Raw genomic sequence first — 22500 nt, 5'->3', positions numbered from 1 at the left:
TCCTGTACCCCAGTGTCAGTGTCATCATCCTGTACCCCCAGTGTCAGTGTCATTATCCTGTACCCCCAGTGTCAGTGTCATTATCCTGTACCCCAGTGTCAGTGTCATTATCCTGTACCCCAGTGTCAGTGTCATTATCCTGTACCCCCAGTGTCAGTGTCATTATCCTGTACCCCGAGTGTCAGTGTCATTATCCTGTACCCCCAGTGTCAGTGTCATTATCCTGTACCCCCAGTGTCAGTGTCATTATCCTGTACCCCCAGTGTCAGTGTCATTATCCTGTACCCCCAGTGTCAGTGTCATTATCCTGTACCCCCAGTGGCAGTGTCATTATCCTGTACCCCCAGTGTCAGTGTCATTATCCTGTACCCCCAGTGTCAGTGTCATTATCCTGTACCCCAGTGTCAGTGTCACTATCCTGTACCCCCAGTGTCAGTGTCATTATCCTGTACCCCCAGTGTCAGTGTCATTATCCTGTACCCCGAGTGTCAGTGTCATTATCCTGTACCCCCAGTGTCAGAGTCATTATCCTGTACCCCGAGTGTCAGCGTCATTATCCTGCACCCCGAGTGTTAGTGTCATTATCCTGTACCCCGAGTGTCAGTGTCATTATCCTGTACCCCCAGTGTCAGTGTCATTGTCCTGTACCCCCAGTGTCAGTGTCATTATCCTGTACCCCGAGTGTCAGTGTCATTATCCTGTACCCCCAGTGTCAGTGTCATTATCCTGTACCCCGAGTGTCAGTGTCATTATCCTGTACCCCCAGTGTCAGTGTCATTATCCTGTACCCCCAGTGTCAGCGTCATTATCCTGTACCCCCAGTGTCAGTGTCATTATCCTGTACCCCCAGTGTCAGCGTCATTATCCTGTACCCCCAGTGTCAGTGTCATTATCCTGTACCCCGAGTGTCAGCGTCATTATCCTGCACCCCGAGTGTTAGTATCATTATCCTGTACCCCGAGTGTCAGTGTCATTATCCTGTACCCCCAGTGTCAGTGTCATTGTCCTGTACCCCCAGTGTCAGTGTCATTATCCTGTACCCCGAGTGTCAGTGTCATTATCCTGTACCCCCAGTGTCAGTGTCATTATCCTGTACCCCGAGTGTCAGTGTCATTATCCTGTACCCCCAGTGTCAGTGTCATTATCCTGTACCCCCAGTGTCAGCGTCATTATCCTGTACCCCCAGTGTCAGTGTCATTATCCTGTACCCCCAGTGTCAGCGTCATTATCCTGTACCCCCAGTGTCAGTGTCATTATCCTGTACCCCGAGTGTCAGCGTCATTATCCTGTACCCCCAGTGTCAGTGTCATTATCCTGCACCCCGAGTGTCAGTGTCATTATCCTGTAGCCCAGTGTCAGCGTCATTATCCTGTACCCCCAATGTCAGCGTCATTATCCTGTACCCCGAGTGTCAGCGTCATTATCCTGTACCCCGAGTGTCAGTGTCATTATCCTGTACCCCCAGTGTCAGTGTCATTATCCTGTACCCCCAGTGTCAGCGTCATTATCCTGTACCCCGAGTGTCAGTGTCATTATCCTGTACCCCGAGTGTCAGTGTCATTATCCTGTACCCCCAGTGTCAGGGTCATTATCCTGTACCCCCAGTGTCAGTGTCATTATCCTGTACCCCCAGTGTCAGTGTCATTATCCTGTACCCCGAGTGTCAGTGTCATTATCCTGTACCCCCAGTGTCAGTGTCATTATCCTGTACCCCCAGTGTCAGGGTCATTATCCTGTACCCCCAGTGTCAGTGTAATTATCCTGTACCCCGAGTGTCAGTGTTATTATCCTGTACCCCCAGTGTCAGGGTCATTATCCTGTACCCCCAGTGTCAGTGTCATTATCCTGTACCCCCAGTGTCAGTGTCATTATCCTGTACCCCCAGTGTCAGTGTCATTATCCTGTACCCCCAGTGTCAGTGTCATTATCCTGTACCCCCAGTGTCAGTGTCATTATGCTGTACCCCGGGTGTCAGTGTCATTATCCTGTACCCCCAGTGTCAGTGTCATTATCCTGTACCCCCAGTGTCAGTGTCATTATCCTGTACCCCGGGTGTCAGTGTCATTATCCTGTACCCCGAGTGTCAGTGTCATTATCCTGTACCCCCAGTGTCAGGGTCATTATCCTGTACCCCCAGTGTCAGTGTCATTATCCTGTACCCCCAGTGTCAGTGTCATTATCCTGTACCCCCAGTGTCAGTGTCATTATCCTGTACCCCAGTGTCAGTGTCATTATCCTGTACCCCCAGTGTCAGTGTCATTATCCTGTACCCCCAGTGTCAGTGTCATTATCCTGTACCCCGGGTGTCAGTGTCATTATCCTGTACCCCCAGTGTCAGTGTCATTATCCTGTACCCCGAGTGTCAGTGTCATTATCCTGTACCCCGAGTGTCAGTGTCATTATCCTGTACCCCGAGTGTCAGTGTCAGTGTCACGATATGGTATGAAATATCATATAAGTTTAGTTGCTCTTCAGCCCATGCTTTGGGCTAATCCCCCCTTCTCTCTGGCTCTCCTTGTTTCTCTGTGTGCTACGGAATGTATGTTAGAAGGGGGTTTTATGGCCCTGGTGTCATAAATTCCAGGCTCGAGGAAAGTTACTCGCCCCCTCCCAACTCTACTAGCTGGAACTGGGAAAAATGGCTCCAAAATCTATGGAAGTCCTTTGTTCCATTATTGTAAGATATTGGGCCAAGGACTGGGGCTAAGAGAATCTTAAATAGAGATTGCTAAAGTCCATAGGAGCATCTATCCATCACTCTAAACATGAGCTTCTAACTCCATCAGGTAAAGAGTTTTGGATTTCTCTGTAAATATGCATCACAGATAGGACATATTTGATCTCATTAGAATGCCAACGTTAATACGAGATGAATGCTGGGTTTGTTATGACTATGACATGTTTTGTAGCGGAGTTATAGAAATTAGACAAATTTAAGGTTGAATTACTCAGACTGAAGAGAGAGGAGGGTCTGGATAAGCCAGCCCTTTCTGTGATGTCGCAGGCTGTAGGTTATAAGTTTCTGGCAGGCTTCCAGCAGTCAGTTCAGTTTTTTTACCTGAAGAGCCCTGAGCAAGTCCTAATGCACTGGGACGTATGGGAACTCCACTAGCCTGGTTTCCTGCAATGCTCTGAGAACATGTGAGTGTTATCTTTTCTCCTTTAATCCTTTTTATGTTATAATTACCTTGTACATAATTGCAATTGTCTCTTTTTGTAACATCTTTGTAAAAAATTTTGATAAAGCACTGCCTAAACTTTACGGAGTATAATAATTAATACTAGATTCGTTCTCCTGCTCTAAAACGTACCCTGTCTCTTGAAGGGAATTACGCTACTGTGTTGGGTTAGCTTCGGACCCGTTTAATCAAAGCTGGTGGCAGCTGACCGTGTGCAGGCTTTTGGGTGCTGTAGCGACTGCGGCGTTGATAATTATTGTTCCTGCCTGAGTGGGAGTAGTTTATTGCATCACTGCAGCGTGCCCAGTATCCAGTACATAGCAGGCAGCCTTTCCAGTGACTAATTACCCTAGGTGCAGTACCTAATCTGACCTGAGAGTAAAGGGGGCGCCAGAGAGCTGCAAGTGTTAAGTGGAACTGTAAGCGAGATACATAAGTCCCTGCAATTCGTGGTATATTGAAGAGCAGTGGGATACCTAGAATAAGCCCCTGCTGTAAACTAAGAGGTCAATGGCCTTGTGTGTGTCTTTTTATCACATTGTGGAGTGGAGGGATAACTAAGATAAGCCCTCCTGCACATGTGATAGCCGTCTGTTGGCCTAAAGTCACCCCGATCCATGACGTAGGGGTGACGGTGACGGTGTGGATCCCTGACGTATTGGTGAAAGCGGTCAGGGGTTCATGACAATTGGTGGCAGAGGTCAGGGGTTCCTGACAAATTGGTGGCAAGGCGGTGGGATATTAGAGCAATAGTGATTTGGTTTGAGCAATCATTCCTCTCACTAAAAACTTGCAGAAAGTTCTTGCGAGGACTCTGCGCAAATAAGTTTGGAGAACGAACTCAGTGTTTATTAGTCCGGAGACAATCGTGTACTGGTAATTATCCCCTCCCTTTCTCTTCGTTTTTCTATCCTATCTTTTATTTGGCAACCATGGCTGCGAAAGGAGAAGCCTGGTACACCCAGCAGAAGAGGGACGCTCTTGCTGGGATATGCACGTACCATGGCCTGAACTCCCAGGGCAAGACCAAGACTCAAATGGTCGCTGAACTGGTGCAATTTGAAGCAGACCAAGCCAGGCCACAGAGCCCAGAGGCCGCAGAAGCCAGCACAAGCGAATATGGTGCTGCAGCAGAGGTCCAACCACTGAATGCTGGCCCGATTAGCAACCAAGGCGAAATGGACCCCCACCTGCTGGCGGTCTTGGAGCTACTCCCCGCCGATGACCATGATGGACGTCGGCAGCTGATCCAGCAATACCAGGAGCGGGAGTACCAGCTGCAGTTAGCCCGACTGCAAATGCAGGGGTCGTCCCAGTCCAGCCGTGAGCCCAGCAGCGCTCAGATGCCGAAGCCCCGGCCCGATCACTTCCCTGTTATGGAAAAGGACGGGGACTTGGACACTTTTCTGCGGGCCTTTGAGAAAGCCTGCAGACAGTACCAGCTGCCTACACAAGAATGGGCCCGATACCTGACACCAGGGCTGAGAGGCAAAACTCTGGAGGCGTTTGCTGCACTCCCTCAAGAACAAGATGGTGACTATGAGGCCATCAAGCAGGCTCTGATAGCCAAGCACCAGCTTACACCCGAGGTGTACCGTAGAAAGTTCCAGACACTCCAACGTGGCCCACACGACAGTTACAGTGATGTGGCACATGGACTCAGGACCCACTTTGACCAGTGGACCCAAGGACTGTCAGTGACCACCTTTGCACAGCTGCGAGACCTGATGATCAAAGACCAGTTCTTCCATCTTTGCCCAGCTGAGGTGCGACAGTTCGTGATGGACAGAGAACCCAAAGACGTGACGAAAGCAACGCAGATTGCTGATGCCTATGAGGCCAACCGTAGATCGGAAGTGCGGAAGCCAGTCACCACCAGCTGGAGAGGGGGCAACCAACGCCAGTACCCCTGCCAGCCAACACACCAGAGGTCCTGTCCCCGTGGCCAACAGCACCAGACCTACCACCGAACCTCGCCAGTGTTACCACTGCAGGCGGCCTGGTCATGTCAGTCCCAACTGTCCAGACAAGCAGAAGAACCCGTCATCCAAGGCCCCAGGGCCTAATGCAGCAGTTCTTTTGGTGGGTGGTGTGGCTGGGAGGGTGTGTGACAACGTACAGCACGTCACTGTGGGAGGTCATGTTGCTACAGGCCTCAAAGTCACTGGGGCTGAACGAACCCTCATCCGACCCGAACTGGCGGCCCCTGAAGAAATCATTCCGGGGAAAACCCTAACTGTCACTGGGATTGGGGGCATCAGCTGTCCCTTGCCAATGGCCCGGGTTTATATTGATTGGGGTGCTGGGAGCAGGGTGAAGGAAGTGGGGCTGTCTGATAATTTTCCCACTGATGTTTTGTTGGGGAATGATTTGGGGAGGTTGGTTGCATACTACGTCCCTGACACCCCTCCCCAATCTGCTAATAATGGTAACGTTAACCATGATGTTGATGATGATGATGAGGGGAGATCGCATGTGTTACCTGACCATGCTTTATCTAGTAATGATGCATCTGATAACCATTTTTTTCCTAGGAGTGATGGTGAAAATGTTGTACCTGTGCCAACTGAATCTGATAATGATGTTTCTGTGAAAGTTGATGTGTCCATAGGTACAGGAGTGCTCAGCCACGTCACTCTGCGGAGTGAGACGGCTGAGGAACCCCTAGCAGGGGCAAGTGTCGGTGCTACAGGAAATGGGGAGATACATGGGAACCGTGAGAAAGGTGATGCCATGCAATTGACCAGTGCCACCGAGGAAGGTAACTGGCCCATAAGTAGCAATGCTCCTGAGGTAATGGGGGTGGATGGGGAGGTAGAACCCATAGCAGCGTCGGCTGATGGGTCTGTAGAAATCCCTGGGGAGACAGCCTGCGTAGCTGCTGTCACCCGCAGTCAGAGTGCCCAGAATGCAGATAACTGTCTGCCTCCCGGACCCTCCTCAGTCATCAGTGTGACTGAACCAGAGGTGGACCCAGAGCAGGTCCAAGAGGGCTCCCGTGGGGAAGCGACCCTGACATCGCTTCTGGCATTACCTTGCCAGGAGTTTCAGGCCGCTCTGCACACAGATGCGAGCCTAGAGAGTTTGAGACAACTCGCCAAGACGACCATCTCCAAGACTGATAAGGAGAGGGTGTTCTGGGACCGAGGAAGGTCGTACCGGGAGACAGTACCCGGAGAATCACAAAAGGAGTGGTTGAGGGAAATACAGCTGGTCGTCCCGCAGCAATTCCGGGGTGAGTTGTTGCGGATTGCCCATGAGATCCCGCTAGCTGGACACTTGGGGATCAGCAAAACTAAGGCCCGGCTGTTTCAACACTTCTATTGGCCTAAGATGGGGACAGATGTGTCAAACTACTGCCGCTCCTGTGTCACCTGTCAAAGAGTGGGGAAGGCGGGGCCTGCTCTTAAGGCTCCCCTGATCCCTTTGCCAGTGATAGAGGAGCCTTTCCAGAGGATCGCGGTGGACATTGTGGGCCCGCTGGCCGTCCCCAGCAGCTCTGGAAAGCGATATATCCTTACTGTGGTAGACTACTCTACCCGGTACCCAGAGGCAGTAGCTCTGTCGTCAACTAGGGCAGATAAGGTGGCGGATGCCCTGTTGGCTATCTTCGCACGTGTAGGATTTCCCAGGGAGATGCTTACTGATCAAGGGACCCAATTCATGTCTCGCCTAATGGAGGCTCTCTGTAAGAGAATGCAGGTGAAGCACCTGGTATCGAGTGCGTATCACCCACAGACCAATGGCTTGTGTGAACGCTTCAATGGTACCCTCAAACAGGTGCTACGCATGCTGGTTGAGACTCAAAGGCGCGACTGGGAGCGGTACCTCCCACACCTGCTGTTCGCTTACCGAGAGGTTCCACAGGCCTCGACGGGGTTCTCCCCCTTCGAGCTCCTGTACGGCAGGCGAGTCCGGGGACCCCTTGGGTTGGTAAGAGAATCCTGGGAAGAGGAGCCGAACCCTTTTGAAGTGTCCATAGTGGAGTATGTCATGCGCTTCCGTGACAAGATGCAGACCTTGACGCAGTTGGTGCATGACAACATGACGCAGGCTCAGGCTGATCAGAAGCACTGGTACGACCAGAACACCCGGGAGCGGACCTACCATGTGGGTCAAAAGTTGTGGGTGCTGGTTCCTGTACCAACGAATACGCTTCAGGCAGCCTGGGAGGGCCCGTACGTCGTCCACCAACAGCTCAACCCGGTAACCTACGTGGTCACGCTTGACCACACTCGGGGTAGGCGAAAGGCCTTTCACGTCAACATGATGAAGGCTCATCACGAACGTGAACCTTTCGTCCTACCGGTCTGCAGCGTACCCGAAGAAGGGGAGGAAGACACCCTCCTGGACATGCTGGCCCAAGCCAAGGCCGGTGGGTCCATTGAGGACGTGGAGGTAAGCGCCTCGCTAGATGATCCACAGCGGTTGCAGTTGCAAACCACACTGGAACCCTTCCAGGTCGTGTTCTCCAACCGGCCTGGAAGGACTGAGTTAGCCGTCCACGAGGTGGACACCGGGAATCACGCCCCACTACGGCGAACACCCTATCGAATCTCTGACCAGGTGCAGCAGATTATGCACCAGGAGATCGATGAGATGTTACAGCTGGGGGTGATTCGACGGTCAAAGAGCGCGTGGGCCTCACCTGTAGTTCTCGTGCCAAAGAAGGACCGGACCACTCGGTTCTGCGTGGACTACAGGGGGCTCAACGCCATTACAGCCGCTGACGCGCACCCAATGCCGTGCATCGATGAGCTGCTTGAGAAGTTAGCTGGCGCAAAATACCTGACCATAATGGATCTGAGTCGAGGATACTGGCAGATTCCCCTGAGCCCCGAGGCGCAGGAGAAGTCCGCCTTTATCACACCCTTTGGACTGTACGAGTCCACGGTCATGCCCTTCGGCATGAAGAATTCCCCTGCCACTTTTCAGCGGATGGTCAACCTCCTGCTTCAGGGACTGGAGAAGTACGCCGTGGCGTACTTGGATGACATTGCCATCTTTAGTCCCTCCTGGGAGGAACACCTGCAGCATCTCGAGGGGGTGCTCAGACGAATTCACCGAGCAGGACTGACTATCAAACCGGGAAAGTGCCAGATGGGCATGAGTGAGGTTCACTACCTGGGACACTGGGTAGGCGGAGGCACCATGAAGCCAGAGCATGGCAATGTTGATGGGTTGGCCCACCAGGGTGAACCTACTGATGTGCGCATGGAGGCATACCGAGAGGTTCTGCCTCCGTAGCGCACACCAAAAGGGGGAGGTATCACGATATGGTATGAAATATCATATAAGTTTAGTTGATCTTCAGCCCATGCTTTGGGCTAAACCCCCCTTCTCTCTCTGGCTCTCCTTGTTTCTCTGTGTGCTACGGAATGTATGTTAGAAGGGGGTTTTATGGCCCTGGTGTCATAAATTCAAGGCTCGAGGAAAGTTACTCGCCCCCTCCCAACTCTACTAGCTGGAACTGGGAAAAATGGCTCCAAAATCTATGGAAGTCCTTTGTTCCATTATTGTAAGATATTGGGCCAAGGACTGGGGCTAAGAGAATCTTAAATAGAGATTGCTAAAGTCCATAGGAGCATCTATCCATCACTCTAAACATGAGCTTCTAACTCCATCAGGTAAAGAGTTTTGGATTTCTCTGTAAATATGCATCACAGATAGGACATATTTGATCTCATTAGAATGCCAACGTTAATACGAGATGAATGCTGGGTTTGTTATGACTATGACATGTTTTGTAGCGGAGTTATAGAAATTAGACAAATTTAAGGTTGAATTACTCAGACTGAAGAGAGAGGAGGGTCTGGATAAGCCAGCCCTTTCTGTGATGTCGCAGGCTGTAGGTTATAAGTTTCTGGCAGGCTTCCAGCAGTCAGTTCAGTTTTTTTACCTGAAGAGCCCTGAGCAAGTCCTAATGCACTGGGACGTATGGGAACTCCACTAGCCTGGTTTCCTGCAATGCTCTGAGAACATGTGAGTGTTATCTTTTCTCCTTTAATCCTTTTTATGTTATAATTACCTTGTACATAATTGCAATTGTCTCTTTTTGTAACATCTTTGTAAAAAATTTTGATAAAGCACTGCCTAAACTTTACGGAGTATAATAATTAATACTAGATTCGTTCTCCTGCTCTAAAACGTACCCTGTGTCTTGAAGGGAATTACGCTAATATGTTGGGTTAGCTTCGGACCCGTTTAATCGGAGCTGGTGGCAGCAATACCGTGTGCAGGCTTTTGGGTGCTGTAGCGACTGCAGCGTTGATAATTATTGTTCCTGCCTGAGTGGGAGTAGTTTATTGCGTCACTGCAGCGTGCCCAGTATCCAGTACATAGCAGGCAGCCTTTCCAGTGACTAATTACCCTAGGTGCAGTACCTAATCTGACCTGAGAGTAAGGGGGGCGCCAGAGAGCTGCAAGTGTTAAGTGGAACTGTAAGCGGGATACATAAGTCCCTGCAGTTCGTGGTATATTGAAGAGCAGTGGGATACCTAGAATAAGCCCCTGCTGTAAACTAAGAGGTCAATGGCCTTGTGTGTGTCTTTTTATCACATTGTGGAGTGGAGGGATAACTAAGATAAGCCCTCCTGCACATGTGATAGCCGTCTGTTGGCCTAAAGTCACCCCGATCCATGACGTAGGGGTGACGGTGACGGTGTGGATCCCTGACGTATTGGTGAAAGCGGTCAGGGGTTCATGACAATTGGTGGCAGAGGTCAGGGGTTCCTTACAAATTGGTGGCAAGGCGGTGGGATATTAGAGCAATAGTGATTTGGTTTGAGCAATCATTCCTCTCACTAAAAACTTGCAGAAAGTTCTTGCGAGGACTCTGCGCAAATAAGTTTGGAGAACGAACTCAGTGTTTATTAGCCCGGAGACAATCGTGTACTGGTAATTATCCCCTCCCTTTCTCTTCGTTTTTCTATCCTATCTTTTATTTGGCAACCATGGCTGCGAAAGGAGAAGCCTGGTACACCCAGCAGAAGAGGGACGCTCTTGCTGGGATATGCACGTACCATGGCCTGAACTCCCAGGGCAAGACCAAGACTCAAATGGTCGCTGAACTGGTGCAATTTGAAGCAGACCAAGCCAGGCCACAGAGCCCAGAGGCCGCAGAAGCCAGCACAAGCGAATATGGTGCTGCAGCAGAGGTCCAACCACTGAATGCTGGCCCGATTAGCAACCAAGGCGAAATGGACCCCCACCTGCTGGCGGTCTTGGAGCTACTCCCCGCCGATGACCGTGATGGACGTCGGCAGCTGATCCAGCAATACCAGGAGCGGGAGTACCAGCTGCAGTTAGCCCGACTGCAAATGCAGGGGTCGTCCCAGTCCAGCCGTGAGCCCAGCAGCGCTCAGATGCCGAAGCCCCGGCCCGATCACTTCCCTGTTATGGAAAAGGACGGGGACTTGGACACTTTTCTGCGGGCCTTTGAGAAAGCCTGCAGACAGTACCAGCTGCCTACACAAGAATGGGCCCGATACCTGACACCAGGGCTGAGAGGCAAAACTCTGGAGGCGTTTGCTGCACTCCCTCAAGAACAAGATGGTGACTATGAGGCCATCAAGCAGGCTCTGATAGCCAAGCAACAGCTTACACCCGAGGTGTACCGTAGAAAGTTCCAGACACTCCAACGTGGCCCACACAACAGTTACAGTGATGTGGCACATGGACTCAGGACCCACTTTGACCAGTGGACCCAAGGACTGTCAGTGACCACCTTTGCACAGCTGCGAGACCTGATGATCAAAGACCAGTTCTTCCATCTTTGCCCAGCTGAGGTGCGACAGTTCGTGATGGACAGAGAACCCAAAGACGTGACGAAAGCAGCGCAGATTGCCGATGCCTATGAGGCCAACCGTAGATCGGAAGTGCGGAAGCCAGTCACCACCAGCTGGAGAGGGGGCAACCAACGCCAGTACCCCTGCCAGCCAACACACCAGAGGTCCTGTCCCCGTGGCCAACAGCACCAGACCTACCACCGAACCTCGCCAGTGTTACCACTGCAGGCGGCCTGGTCATGTCAGTCCCAACTGTCCAGACAAGCAGAAGAACCCCTCATCCAAGGCCCCAGGGCCTAATGCAGCAGTTCTTTTGGTGGGTGGTGTGGCTGGGAGGGTGTGTGACAACGTACAGCACGTCACTGTGGGAGGTCATGTTGCTACAGGCCTCAAAGTCACTGGGGCTGAACGAACCCTCATCCGACCCGAACTGGCGGCCCCTGAAGAAATCATTCCGGGGAAAACCCTAACTGTCACTGGGATTGGGGGCATCAGCTGTCCCTTGCCAATGGCCCAGGTTTATATTGATTGGGGTGCTGGGAGCAGGGTGAAGGAAGTGCGGCTGTCTGATAATTTGCCCACTGATGTTTTGTTGGGGAATGATTTGGGGAGGTTGGTTGCATACTACGTCCCTGACACCCCTCCCCAATCTGCTAATAATGGTAACGTTAACCATGATGTTGATGATGATGATGAGGGGAGATCGCATGTGTTACCTGACCATGCTTTATCTAGTAATGATGCATCTGATAACCATTTTTTTCCTAGGAGTGATGGTGAAAATGTTGTACCTGTGCCAACTGAATCTGATAATGATGTTTCTGTGAAAGTTGATGTGTAAATAGGTACAGGAGTGCTCAGCCACGTCGCTCTGCGGAGTGAGACGGCTGAGGAACCCCTAGCAGGGGCAAGTGTTGGTGCTACAGGAAATGGGGAGATACATGGGAACCGTGAGAAAGGTGATGCCATGCAATTGACCAGTGCCACCGAGGAAGGTAACTGGCCCATAAGTAGCAATGCTCCTGAGGTAATGGGGGTGGATGGGGAGGTAGAACCCATAGCAGCGTCGGCTGATGGGTCTGTAGAAATCCCTGGGGAGACAGCCTGCGTAGCTGCTGTCACCCGCAGTCAGAGTGCCCAGAATGCAGATAACTGTCTGCCTCCCGGACCCTCCTCAGTCATCAGTGTGACTGAACCAGAGGTGGACCCAGAGCAGGTCCAAGAGGGCTCCCGTGGGGAAGGGACCCTGACATCGCTTCTGGCTTCCCCTAGCCAGGAGTTTCAGGCCGCTCTGCACACAGATGCGAGCCTAGAGAGTTTGAGACAACTCACCAAGATGACCATCTCCAAGACTGATAAGGAGAGGGTGTTCTGGGACCGAGGAAGGTCGTACCGGGAGACAGTACCCGGAGAATCACAAAAGGAGTGGTTGAGGGAAATACAGCTGGTCGTCCCGCAGCAATTCCGGGGTGAGTTGTTGCGGATTGCCCATGAGATCCCGCTAGCTGGACACTTGGGGATCAGCAAAACTAAGGCCCGGCTGTTTCAACACTTCTATTGGCCTAAGATGGGGACAGATGTGTCAAACTACTGCCGCTCCTGTGTCACCTGTCAAAGAGTGGGGAAGGCGGGGCCTGCTCTTAAGGCTCCCCTGATCCCTTTGCCAGTGATAGAGGAGCCTTTCCAGAGGATCGCGGTGGACATTGTGGGCCCGCTGGCCGTCCCCAGCAGCTCTGGAAAGCGATATATCCTTACTGTGGTAGACTACTCTACCCGGTACCCAGAGGCAGTAGCTCTGTCGTCAACTAGGGCAGATAAGGTGGCGGATGCCCTGTTGGCTATCTTCGCACGTGTAGGATTTCCCAGGGAGATGCTTACTGATCAAGGGACCCAATTCATGTCTCGCCTAATGGAGGCTCTCTGTAAGAGAATGCAGGTGAAGCACCTGGTATCGAGTGCGTATCACCCACAGACCAATGGCTTGTGTGAACGCTTCAATGGTACCCTCAAACAGGTGCTACGCATGCTGGTTGAGACTCAAGGGCGCGACTGGGAGCGGTACCTCCCACACCTGCTGTTCGCTTACCGAGAGGTTCCACAGGCCTCGACGGGGTTCTCCCCCTTCGAGCTCCTGTACGGCAGGCGAGTCCGGGTACCCCTTGGGTTGGTAAGAGAATCCTGGGAAGAGGAGCCGAACCCTTCTGAAGTGTCCATAGTGGAGTATGTCATGCGCTTCTGTGACAAGATGCAGACCTTGACGCAGTTGGTGCATGACAACATGACGCAGGCTCAGGCTGATCAGAAGCACTGGTACGACCAGAACGCCCGGGAGCGGACCTACCATGTGGGTCAAAAGTTGTGGGTGCTGGTTCCTGTACCAACGAATACGCTTCAGGCAGCCTGGGAGGGCCCGTACGTCGTCCACCAACAGCTCAACCCGGTAACCTACGTGGTCACGCTTGACCACACTCAGAGTAGGCGAAAGGCCTTTCACGTCAACATGATGAAGGCTCATCACGAACGTGAACCTTTCGTCCTACCGGTCTGCAGCGTACCCGAAGAAGGGGAGGAAGACACCCTCCTGGACATGCTGGTCCAAGCCAAGCCCGGTGGGTCCATTGAGGACGTGGAGGTAAGCGCCTCGCTAGATGATCCACAGCGGTTGCAGTTGCAAACCACACTGGAACCCTTCCGGGTCGTGTTCTCCAACCGGCCTGGAAGGACTGAGTTAGCCGTCCACGAGGTGGACACCGGGAATCACGCCCCACTACGGCGAACACCCTATCGAATCTCTGACCAGGTGCAGCAGATTATGCACCAGGAGATCGATGAGATGTTACAGCTGGGGGTGATTCGACGGTCAAAGAGCGCGTGGGCCTCACCTGTAGTTCTCGTGCCAAAGAAGGACCGGACCACTCTGTTCTGCGTGGACTACAGGGGGCTCAACGCCATTACAGCCGCTGACGCGCACCCAATGCCGTGCATCGATGAGCTGCTTGAGAAGTTAGCTGGCGCAAAATACCTGACCATAATGGATCTGAGTCGAGGATACTGGCAGATTCCCCTGAGCCCCGAGGTGCAGGAGAAGTCCGCCTTTATCACACCCTTTGGACTGTACGAGTCCACGGTCATGCCCTTCGGCATGAAGAATTCCCCTGCCACTTTTCAGCGGATGGTCAACCTCCTGCTTCAGGGACTGGAGAAGTACGCCGTGGCGTACTTGGATGACATTGCCATCTTTAGTCCCTCCTGGGAGGAACACCTGCAGCATCTCGAGGGGGTGCTCAGACGAATTCACCGAGCAGGACTGACTATCAAGCCGGGAAAGTGCCAGATGGGCATGAGTGAGGTTCACTACCTGGGACACTGGGTAGGCGGAGGCACCATGAAGCCAGAGCATGGCAATGTTGATGGGTTGTCCCTGACGAAGCGATAGCGAAACGCGCGTAGGAGTGGTGTGTGCGGGGGACAGCTTGAATCTCAGACTGGTGGGTACAAATTCACTTTCATTACAAACGGCAGCAGCAAATCTCTCATTCATTTTGGTGCACCGCAGATGGGTAATTTTATTTCAGTTTGATTTTTGTGCACTATTTCAGCAGTGTTATTTATTGGTCATTTATTTGCACATTGATATAATTGCACATTTTAGCACATTACTTATGTTTTTGAGATTTGTTTTGTCACCATTTTTTGTAATTCACGTATTATTATAATTATATTTTTGTAGCAGGTTTTTCACTTCTTGCAAGCACTAGCTTCATCACTAATTGATAATTATGCACACTTACTTAGGTGTGTATATGGGTGTATATGTACACAGATGTGTATGCACTTGAAATATTTATATGGAGATATAGCATTATTTTTCTGCCGGTGCATGTGCACATCCTGACAACAGGATTTTGTATATACATTTCAGTGCCTTTCAGTCTGTTATTCCCTGTCCTCTGCCACATTTGGATTTTATTTGATTTTATTTATATATTAAATGTAAAAGTAGGTTATCTTGTCCATCAATTTTATATATATATTTTACATATTCTTGATAAATAATATATTGTGTAACTGTGGTCTGTTCTCGTTATTTTAAATAAAATTTATATTTTATGAAGTTTTGGCTTGGAATATATTTTTTTGGGCAAAATGTTGATGGGTTGGCCCACCAGGGTGAACCTACTGATGTGCGCATGGAGGCATACCGAGAGGTTCTGCCTCCGTAGCGCACACCAAAAGGGGGAGGTGTCACGATATGGTATGAAATATCATATAAGTTTAGTTGATCTTCAGCCCATGCTTTGGGCTAAACCCCCCTTCTCTCTCTGGCTCTCCTTGTTTCTCTGTGTGCTACGGAATGTATGTTAGAAGAGGGTTTTATGGCCCTGGTGTCATAAATTCCAGGCTCGAGGAAAGTTACTCGCCCCCTCCCAACTCTACTAGCTGGAACTGGGAAAAATGGCTCCAAAATCTATGGAAGTCCTTTGTTCCATTATTGTAAGATATTGGGCCAAGGACTGGGGCTAAGAGAATCTTAAATAGAGATTGCTAAAGTCCATAGGAGCATCTATCCATCACTCTAAACATGAGCTTCTAACTCCATCAGGTAAAGAGTTTTGGATTTCTCTGTAAATATGCATCACAGATAGGACATATTTGATCTCATTAGAATGCCAACGTTAATACGAGATGAATGCTGGGTTTGTTATGACTATGACATGTTTTGTAGCGGAGTTATAGAAATTAGACAAATTTAAGGTTGAATTACTCAGACTGAAGAGAGAGGAGGGTCTGGATAAGCCAGCCCTTTCTGTGATGTCGCAGGCTGTAGGTTATAAGTTTCTGGCAGGCTTCCAGCAGTCAGTTCAGTTTTTTTACCTGAAGAGCCCTGAGCAAGTCCTAATGCACTGGGACGTATGGGAACTCCACTAGCCTGGTTTCCTGCAATGCTCTGAGAACATGTGAGTGTTATCTTTTCTCCTTTAATCCTTTTTATGTTATAATTACCTTGTACATAATTGCAATTGTCTCTTTTTGTAACATCTTTGTAAAAAATTTTGATAAAGCACTGCCTAAACTTTACGGAGTATAATAATTAATACTAGATTCGTTCTCCTGCTCTAAAACGTACCCTGTGTCTTGAAGGGAATTACGCTAATATGTTGGGTTAGCTTTGGACCCGTTTAATCGGAGCTGGTGGCAGCAATACCGTGTGCAGGCTTTTGGGTGCTGTAGCGACTGCAGCGTTGATAATTATTGTTCCTGCCTGAGTGGGAGTAGTTTATCGCGTCGCTGCAGCGTGCCCAATAGCCAGTACATAGCAGGCAGCCTTTCTGGCGACTAAATACCCTAGGTGCAGTACCTAATCTGACCTGAGAGTAAGGGGGGTGCCAGAGAGCTGCAAGTGTTAAGTGGAACTGTAAGCGGGATACATAAGTCCCTGCAGTTCGTGGTATATTGAAGAGCAGTGGGATACCTAAAATAAGCCCCTGCTGTAAACTAAGAGGTCAATAGCCTTGTGTGTGTCTTTTTATCACATTGTGGAGTGGAGGGATAACTAAGATAAGCCCCCTGCACATGTGATAGCCATCTGTTGGCCGAAAGTCACCCCGATCCGTGACATAGGGGTGACGGTCACAGAGTGGATCCCTGACGTATTGGTGAAAGCGGTCAGGGGTTTGTGACAAATTGGTGGCAGAGGTCAGGGGTTCCTGACAGTCAGTATCATGTACCCCCAGTGTCAGTGTCATTATCCTGTACCCCCAGTGTCAGTGTCATTATCCTGTACCCCCAGTGTCAGTGTCATTATCCTGTACCCCAGTGTCAGTGTCATTATCCTGTACCCCCAGTGTCATTATCCTGTACCCCCAGTGTCAGTGTCATTATCCTGTACCCCGAGTGTCGGTGTCATTATCCTGTACCCCGAGTGTCAGTGTCATTATCCTGTACCCTCAGTGTCAGTGTCATTATACTGTACCCCGAGTGTCATTGTCATTATCCTGTACCCCCAGTGTCAGTGTCATTATTCTGTACCCTCAGTGTCAGTGTCATCATCCTGTACCCCGAGTGTCAGTGTCATTATCCTGTACCCCCAGTGTCAGTGTCATTATCCTGTACCCTCAGTGTCAGTGTCATTGTCCTGTACCCCGAGTGTCAGTGTCATTATCCTGTACCCCGAGTGTCAGTGTCATTATCCTGTACCCCCAGTGTCAGCGTCATTATCCTGTGCCCCGAGTGTCAGTGTCATTATCCTGTACCCCCAGTGTCAGTGTCATTATCCTGTACCCCGAGTGTCAGTGTCATTATCCTGTACCCCCAGTGTCAGCGTCATTATCCTGTACCCCCAGTGTGTGTCATTATCCTGTACCCCCAGTGTCAGTGTCATTATCCTGTACCCCCAGTGTCAGTGTCATTATCCCGCACCCCGAATGTCAGTGTCATTATCCTGTACCCCCAGTGTCAGTGTCATTATCCTGTACCCCAGTGTCAGTGTCATTATTCTGTACCCCGAGTGTCAGTGTCATTATCATATACCCTTAGTGTCAGTGTCATTATCCTGGAGCCCGAGTGTTAGTTTCATTGTCCTGTACCCCCAGTGTAAGTCTACCATCCATACCAGCATGGGTCCCACCCATCTCAGCGTGAGTATCCCATCCATCCCAGTGTCGGTGTCCCTTCCCCCACAGTGTCGGTGTCCCTTCCTCCCACAGTGTTGGTGTCCTTTCTTCCCCAATATCGGTGTCCTTTCCTCCCAGTGTTGGTGTCCCTCCCCCCTGTGTCGGTGTCCCTTCCCCCCAGTGTCAGTGTCCCTCCCCCCAGTGTTGGTGTCCCTTTCCCCACAGTGTCGGTGTCCCTTCCCTCCAGTGTCGGTGTCCCTTCCTTTCCCGGTGTCGGTGTCCCTTCTTCCCCAATGTTGGTGTCCTTTCCCCCCAGTGTCTGTGTCCCTCCCCCCAGTGTCGGTGTCCCCACCCCAGTGTTGGTTTCCCTCCCCCCAGTGTCGGTGTCTCTTTTCCCACAGTGTCGTTGTCCTTTCCCCCTCTCTGTCGGTGTCCCTTCCCCTCACTGTCGGTGTCTCTTCCCCCCAGTGTTGGTGTCCCTTCCCCCCAGTGTTGGTGTCCCTTCCCCCCAGTGTCTGTGTCCCTTCCCTCATTTTTGGTGTCCCTTCCTCCCACAGTGTGGGTGTCCCTCCCTCCCACAGTGTCGGTGTCCTTTCCCCCCAGTGTCAGTGTCCCTTCCCCCCAGTGCCAGTGTCTCTTCACTCCAGTGTCAGTGTCCCTTCCCCCACAGTGTCGGTGTCCATTCCCTCCAGTGTCGTTGTTCTTACTCACCAGTGTCCATGTCCCTTCCCCCCAGTATCAGTGTCTCCCCCCAATGTCGGTTTCCCTCCCAGTGTCGGTGTCTCTTCTCCCACAATGTTGTTATCCTTTCCCCTTCCCTGTCGGTGTCCCTTCCCCCCCCCCAGTGTCAGTGTCCTTCCCCCCAGTGTCGGTGTCCCTCCCCCCAGTGTCAGTTTCCCTCCCCCAGTGTCAGTGTCTCTTCTCCCACAGTGTCGCTGTCCTTTCCCCCTCACTGTCGGTGTCTCTTCCCCCCAGTGTTGGTGTCCCTTCCCCCCAGTGTCTGTGTCCCTTCCCTCAGTTTTGGTGTCCCTTCCTCCCACAGTGTGGGTGTCCCTCCCTCCCACAGTGTCGGTGTCCTTTCCCCCCAGTGTTGATGTCCCTCCCCCCAGTGTCAGTGTCCCTTCCCCCACAGTGTCGGTGTCCATTCCCTCCAGTGTCATTGTTCTTACTCCCCAGTGTCCGTGTCCCTTCCCCCCAGTATCGGTGTCTCCCCCCAATGTCGGTTTCCCTCCCAGTGTCGGTGTCTTTTCTCCCACAGTGTCGTTGTCCTTTCCCCTTCACTGTCGGTGTCCCTTCCCCCCCAGTGTCGGTGTCCCTTCCCACCAATGTCGGTGTCCCTTCCCCAGTGTCAGTTTCCTTTCCCCCAGTGTCAGTGTCCTTTCCCCCAGTGTCAGTGTCCCTTTCCCACACTGTCGGTGTCCCTTTCCCCACACTGTGGGTGACCCTTCTTTCACACTGTCGGTGACCCTTCCCTCCAGTGTCGATGTCCCCCTCCCAGTGTTGTTGTCCCTTCTCCTCCAGTGTCGGTGACCTTTCCCTCTCCAAGTGTCGGTGTCCCTTTCCCCCAAGTGTCGATGTCCCTTCCCCTACACTGTCAGTATCCGTTCCCTGTAGTGTCGGTAACGTTTTCCCCACACTGTCGGTGTCTTTTCCCCCCAATGTCTGTGTCCCATCCCCACACTGTCGGTTTCCCTTCCCCCACAATGTCAATGTCCCCCCTCCCAGCGTCGGTGTCGCTTCCCCCCAGTGTCGTTGACCCCCCCAGTGTTGGTGTCCCTTCCTCCCAGTGTCGGTAACCCCCCCAGTGTAGGTGACTCCCCCCAGTGTCGGTGTCCCTTCCCTCCAGTCTCAGTGACCCTTTCCTCCCCAAGTGTCGGTGTCCCTTCCCCCCAATGTTGGTGATCACCCCCAGTGTCCATGTCCCTTCCTTCCCCCAGTGTCAATGTCTCCTCCCTTCAGTGTCAGAGTTTCTTTCCCACAGTGTCGGTGTCCCTTCCCCCAGACTGTCGGTGTTCGTTCCCTGTAGTGTCGGTGTCCCCTTCCGCATGTTCTAGGCTTCCCATCATGCTGCAGCAGTGGGTCCGGTGGGCTTCACCCTGTCTGACTTGTTGCTCTCTTTTTCAGGGTGGAGGCCGTTTCTTTCCTGGACAATGTGACATCGGGATGTAACGTGAACTGTGGCTGCGCCACTGACGTGTGGGACCCCGTGTGTGGGGATGACGGGGTGGGCTATGTGTCCGCCTGCCTGGCCGGCTGCTCGTCATCTTCGGGAACCGGGGCGGACATGGTGAGAGCCACGGCGCGCACCCAGGTGATGAGGTCGGACTCTCCTCTCTGGTTTTCGTGCAGGTTTTCCAGGACTGCGGCTGCGTGCGCTCGGTGAACGGCTCGGCTGCGCGGGGGCAGTGTCCGCGGGAGGAGGCCTGTGACGTCATGCTGGTCTACTTCATGGTGCTGAACCTGGCCTGCTGCCTCATCTACTCGCTGGGGGCCATGCCCGGGTACATGGTGCTCGTCAGGTGTGGACACCACCCCATCATCCGCACATGCCGGACCCCCGACCTGCGCAGCCACTGACTCATCCTCTCTTTGTATCCCCCCTACTGTAGGAGTCTGACCCCAGAAGAGAAGTCCTTCGGTCTTGGTCTCCATCTTCTGGCGGCGCGAGCTCTCGGTAAATGATGAGGGGAACAGATGGAGACCCCCAAAGGCGGACGGTCTGTGGCCAAGTCAAGAGGCTGACATGTCCCCTCTGCATTTCAGGCGGAATCCCCTCCCCCATTCTTTACGGATCCGCCATAGACACCACCTGTATAAGGTGGGGGACCAACAGCTGCGGAGACCCCGGGGCCTGCCGCATGTACGACAGCGACACCTACAGGTGAGAGCCGAGCGGAAGAGGCAGTCAGCGACCTGGGAGTGCAGCTCTGGAAGATGAGACATAATGTAACAGCAGAATAGTGAGTGCAGCTCTGGAGGTGACTGGAGGATAAGACATGATGTAACAGCAGAATAGTGAGTGCAGCTCTGGAGGTGACTGGAGGACAGGTGCCCACAATCAGTCACACCCTGCTAGGAGCAGCACCTGTCTTGTGAGCTCCAGCACTTCCAGCAGGAGGCCCGGAGTCTGCCTCTCTTCTCCCCAGGGAGAGGCAGGCTTCCTGGGAGGCCGGCATGGCTTCCCAGGCTTCTGTTCCCCGGTCTGTGCTGGCGGGAGACAGAGAGCAGCAGCAGCAACCGGCCCAAGAGGGACTGAGGAGGTCGGGACGGGTGAGAAGAAACATACCCACCTACTCCAACCCTGAGACGGCTCATCGTCCGCCCAGAGAGGGAGACAGGGGCACCCCAGGCCCCAGGAAGGAGAGCCCAGGAACATCCTGGGGGGAGAGGAGCTCCGGCGAGTCCACGAGTACCTTCTCCTCCCGAGTGGTCGCCATGCTACGTGAGTATGAGGACGCCGGCAAAGCACTGACCGGGCTGAAGGAGAAGCTGCAGGAGGCACGGATCCTGAACACCCGAGCCTCTAGCAAGGAGAAACCCGTGACCTCCCAGAGGTTAAGAGCCCTCAGAGATGAGGTGGCCCGGTTAGTGCTCCTCCGGGAGGGGATTGAGAAAAGCGCAGGTCCCTTCCTGGAGAGGTTTAAGAACCAGCGGCGGTTCTCAGAAATGAAGGGGTTAAATACCTCAGGAGAACCGCCAGACGCCGTCCTAAGCGACGAGGAGGAGGACGACGACGTGGCTGTAACTGGAGTCCTACAAGCTGGAACCAGCCGGGAGAGTGAGTCGCAGAGCCAACAACAGGGAAGCGGCCTCCCGGCACGGCAGAGGACTCCGACAGCACAGGCTGGAGTGTCAGCGGAGGAAGAGGAGGAGGGCGGTCTGCTACAGGAGATCCGACAGCTGGAGTCTCCAGTGAACCTTGACCGCTTCTCCTTTGGTGAGGACGAGCCAGCAGAGGAAACAAAGAAGAGGAAGAAGACAACGAAGGAGACCGCACGGGAGGTGGTGAGTTACAGATATGTACTGATGGATGATGTTACACCTACCGCCTCCTGTGTAAACCCCACCAAACCTAAAGGCACGGGCTCTGCAGTGGGTTCGGGGCATAGGCAAGGTGGGGAGAGGAGGAGGACGTCCGGCGTTGCTACCGTCTGTGCGGGGAACAGTGCAGGGGGCGAGGCTGTGGAGGTACTCACGGCGCCGGACATAGGGGACCCCGAGGAGTTTCCCTCTCTGCCCTCCGCGGCTAAGCCGGTTATCGCCGGGGCTGAGGGGGCGAGGGGGATGTCCACGCCGTTGCGAAAGGGGGACGGTGTGGGCAGACTCCATCCCTGCTCACTACGGCTGAGCCGGCCGACGCCGGGGCTGTGGGGGGGCAGGTCCGAGAAACTTGGTGCGGCGAAAGGGGGGCGCACTGTTGTGACAGGGGCGCAGTGCGCCTCAACAGAGAAGAGGCACGCGGCTGCGATAGGGGAGCAGCGAGTCCAAAAAGAAAAAAAAAAACAGGAAAAATCATCTGTGGGGAACACTGGGCGCCCTGCAGTGACAGGAGGACAGAGTGCTCCAGCACCCAAATGTGACACCAGGACCCCGAAGTCTGTGGGTGCAGGACAGGCGGCGCCCCCTAACAAGCAGCGGGCCCAGAATAATAAAATACAAACTGCTGCAGTAGGGGGGCAAGGCGCTCCAGAGAAACAACAAAACACCAATGAAGGGAAAACGGGTGTGGTGCTGCACCCCTCCCCCGGTCCAGCAGGTGTGAGTACAGAGAAGCCAGACACAAGTGAGGAAGGAATGGATGTTACTGTGGAAGGTGCAGAGAACACTGGGACAAATGGTGGTGACAATATGGTAATAAAGTGATGGGAAGTGGTGAGGGGAATGATGGGAGTAGTGGTGGAGTGAATGGAGGGAGTAGTG

The 22500-nt window shown here is 52.6% G+C and overlaps 1 protein-coding gene across 1 annotated transcript in view; it reads left to right on the top strand.

Moving 5' to 3' along the window:
- The window catches only part of LOC143777148 (solute carrier organic anion transporter family member 1A2-like), a 157983-nt gene that overhangs the window by 115759 nt on the left and 19724 nt on the right, over window positions 1-22500 (top strand). The window contains exons 11-14 of the mRNA XM_077267232.1: window positions 19705-19867; window positions 19930-20099; window positions 20190-20254; window positions 20344-20461. Of these exons, the coding sequence (XP_077123347.1) occupies window positions 19705-19867; window positions 19930-20099; window positions 20190-20254; window positions 20344-20461 (516 nt within the window). The remainder of the gene's footprint in view (window positions 1-19704; window positions 19868-19929; window positions 20100-20189; window positions 20255-20343; window positions 20462-22500) is intronic.

This window comes from Ranitomeya variabilis, chromosome 5, assembly GCF_051348905.1.
Source record: "Ranitomeya variabilis isolate aRanVar5 chromosome 5, aRanVar5.hap1, whole genome shotgun sequence".
NCBI lineage: Eukaryota > Metazoa > Chordata > Amphibia > Anura > Dendrobatidae > Ranitomeya > Ranitomeya variabilis.
The sequence above is the reverse complement of the archived record's forward strand: the minus strand, read 5'-3'. Positions and strand labels throughout refer to the sequence as shown.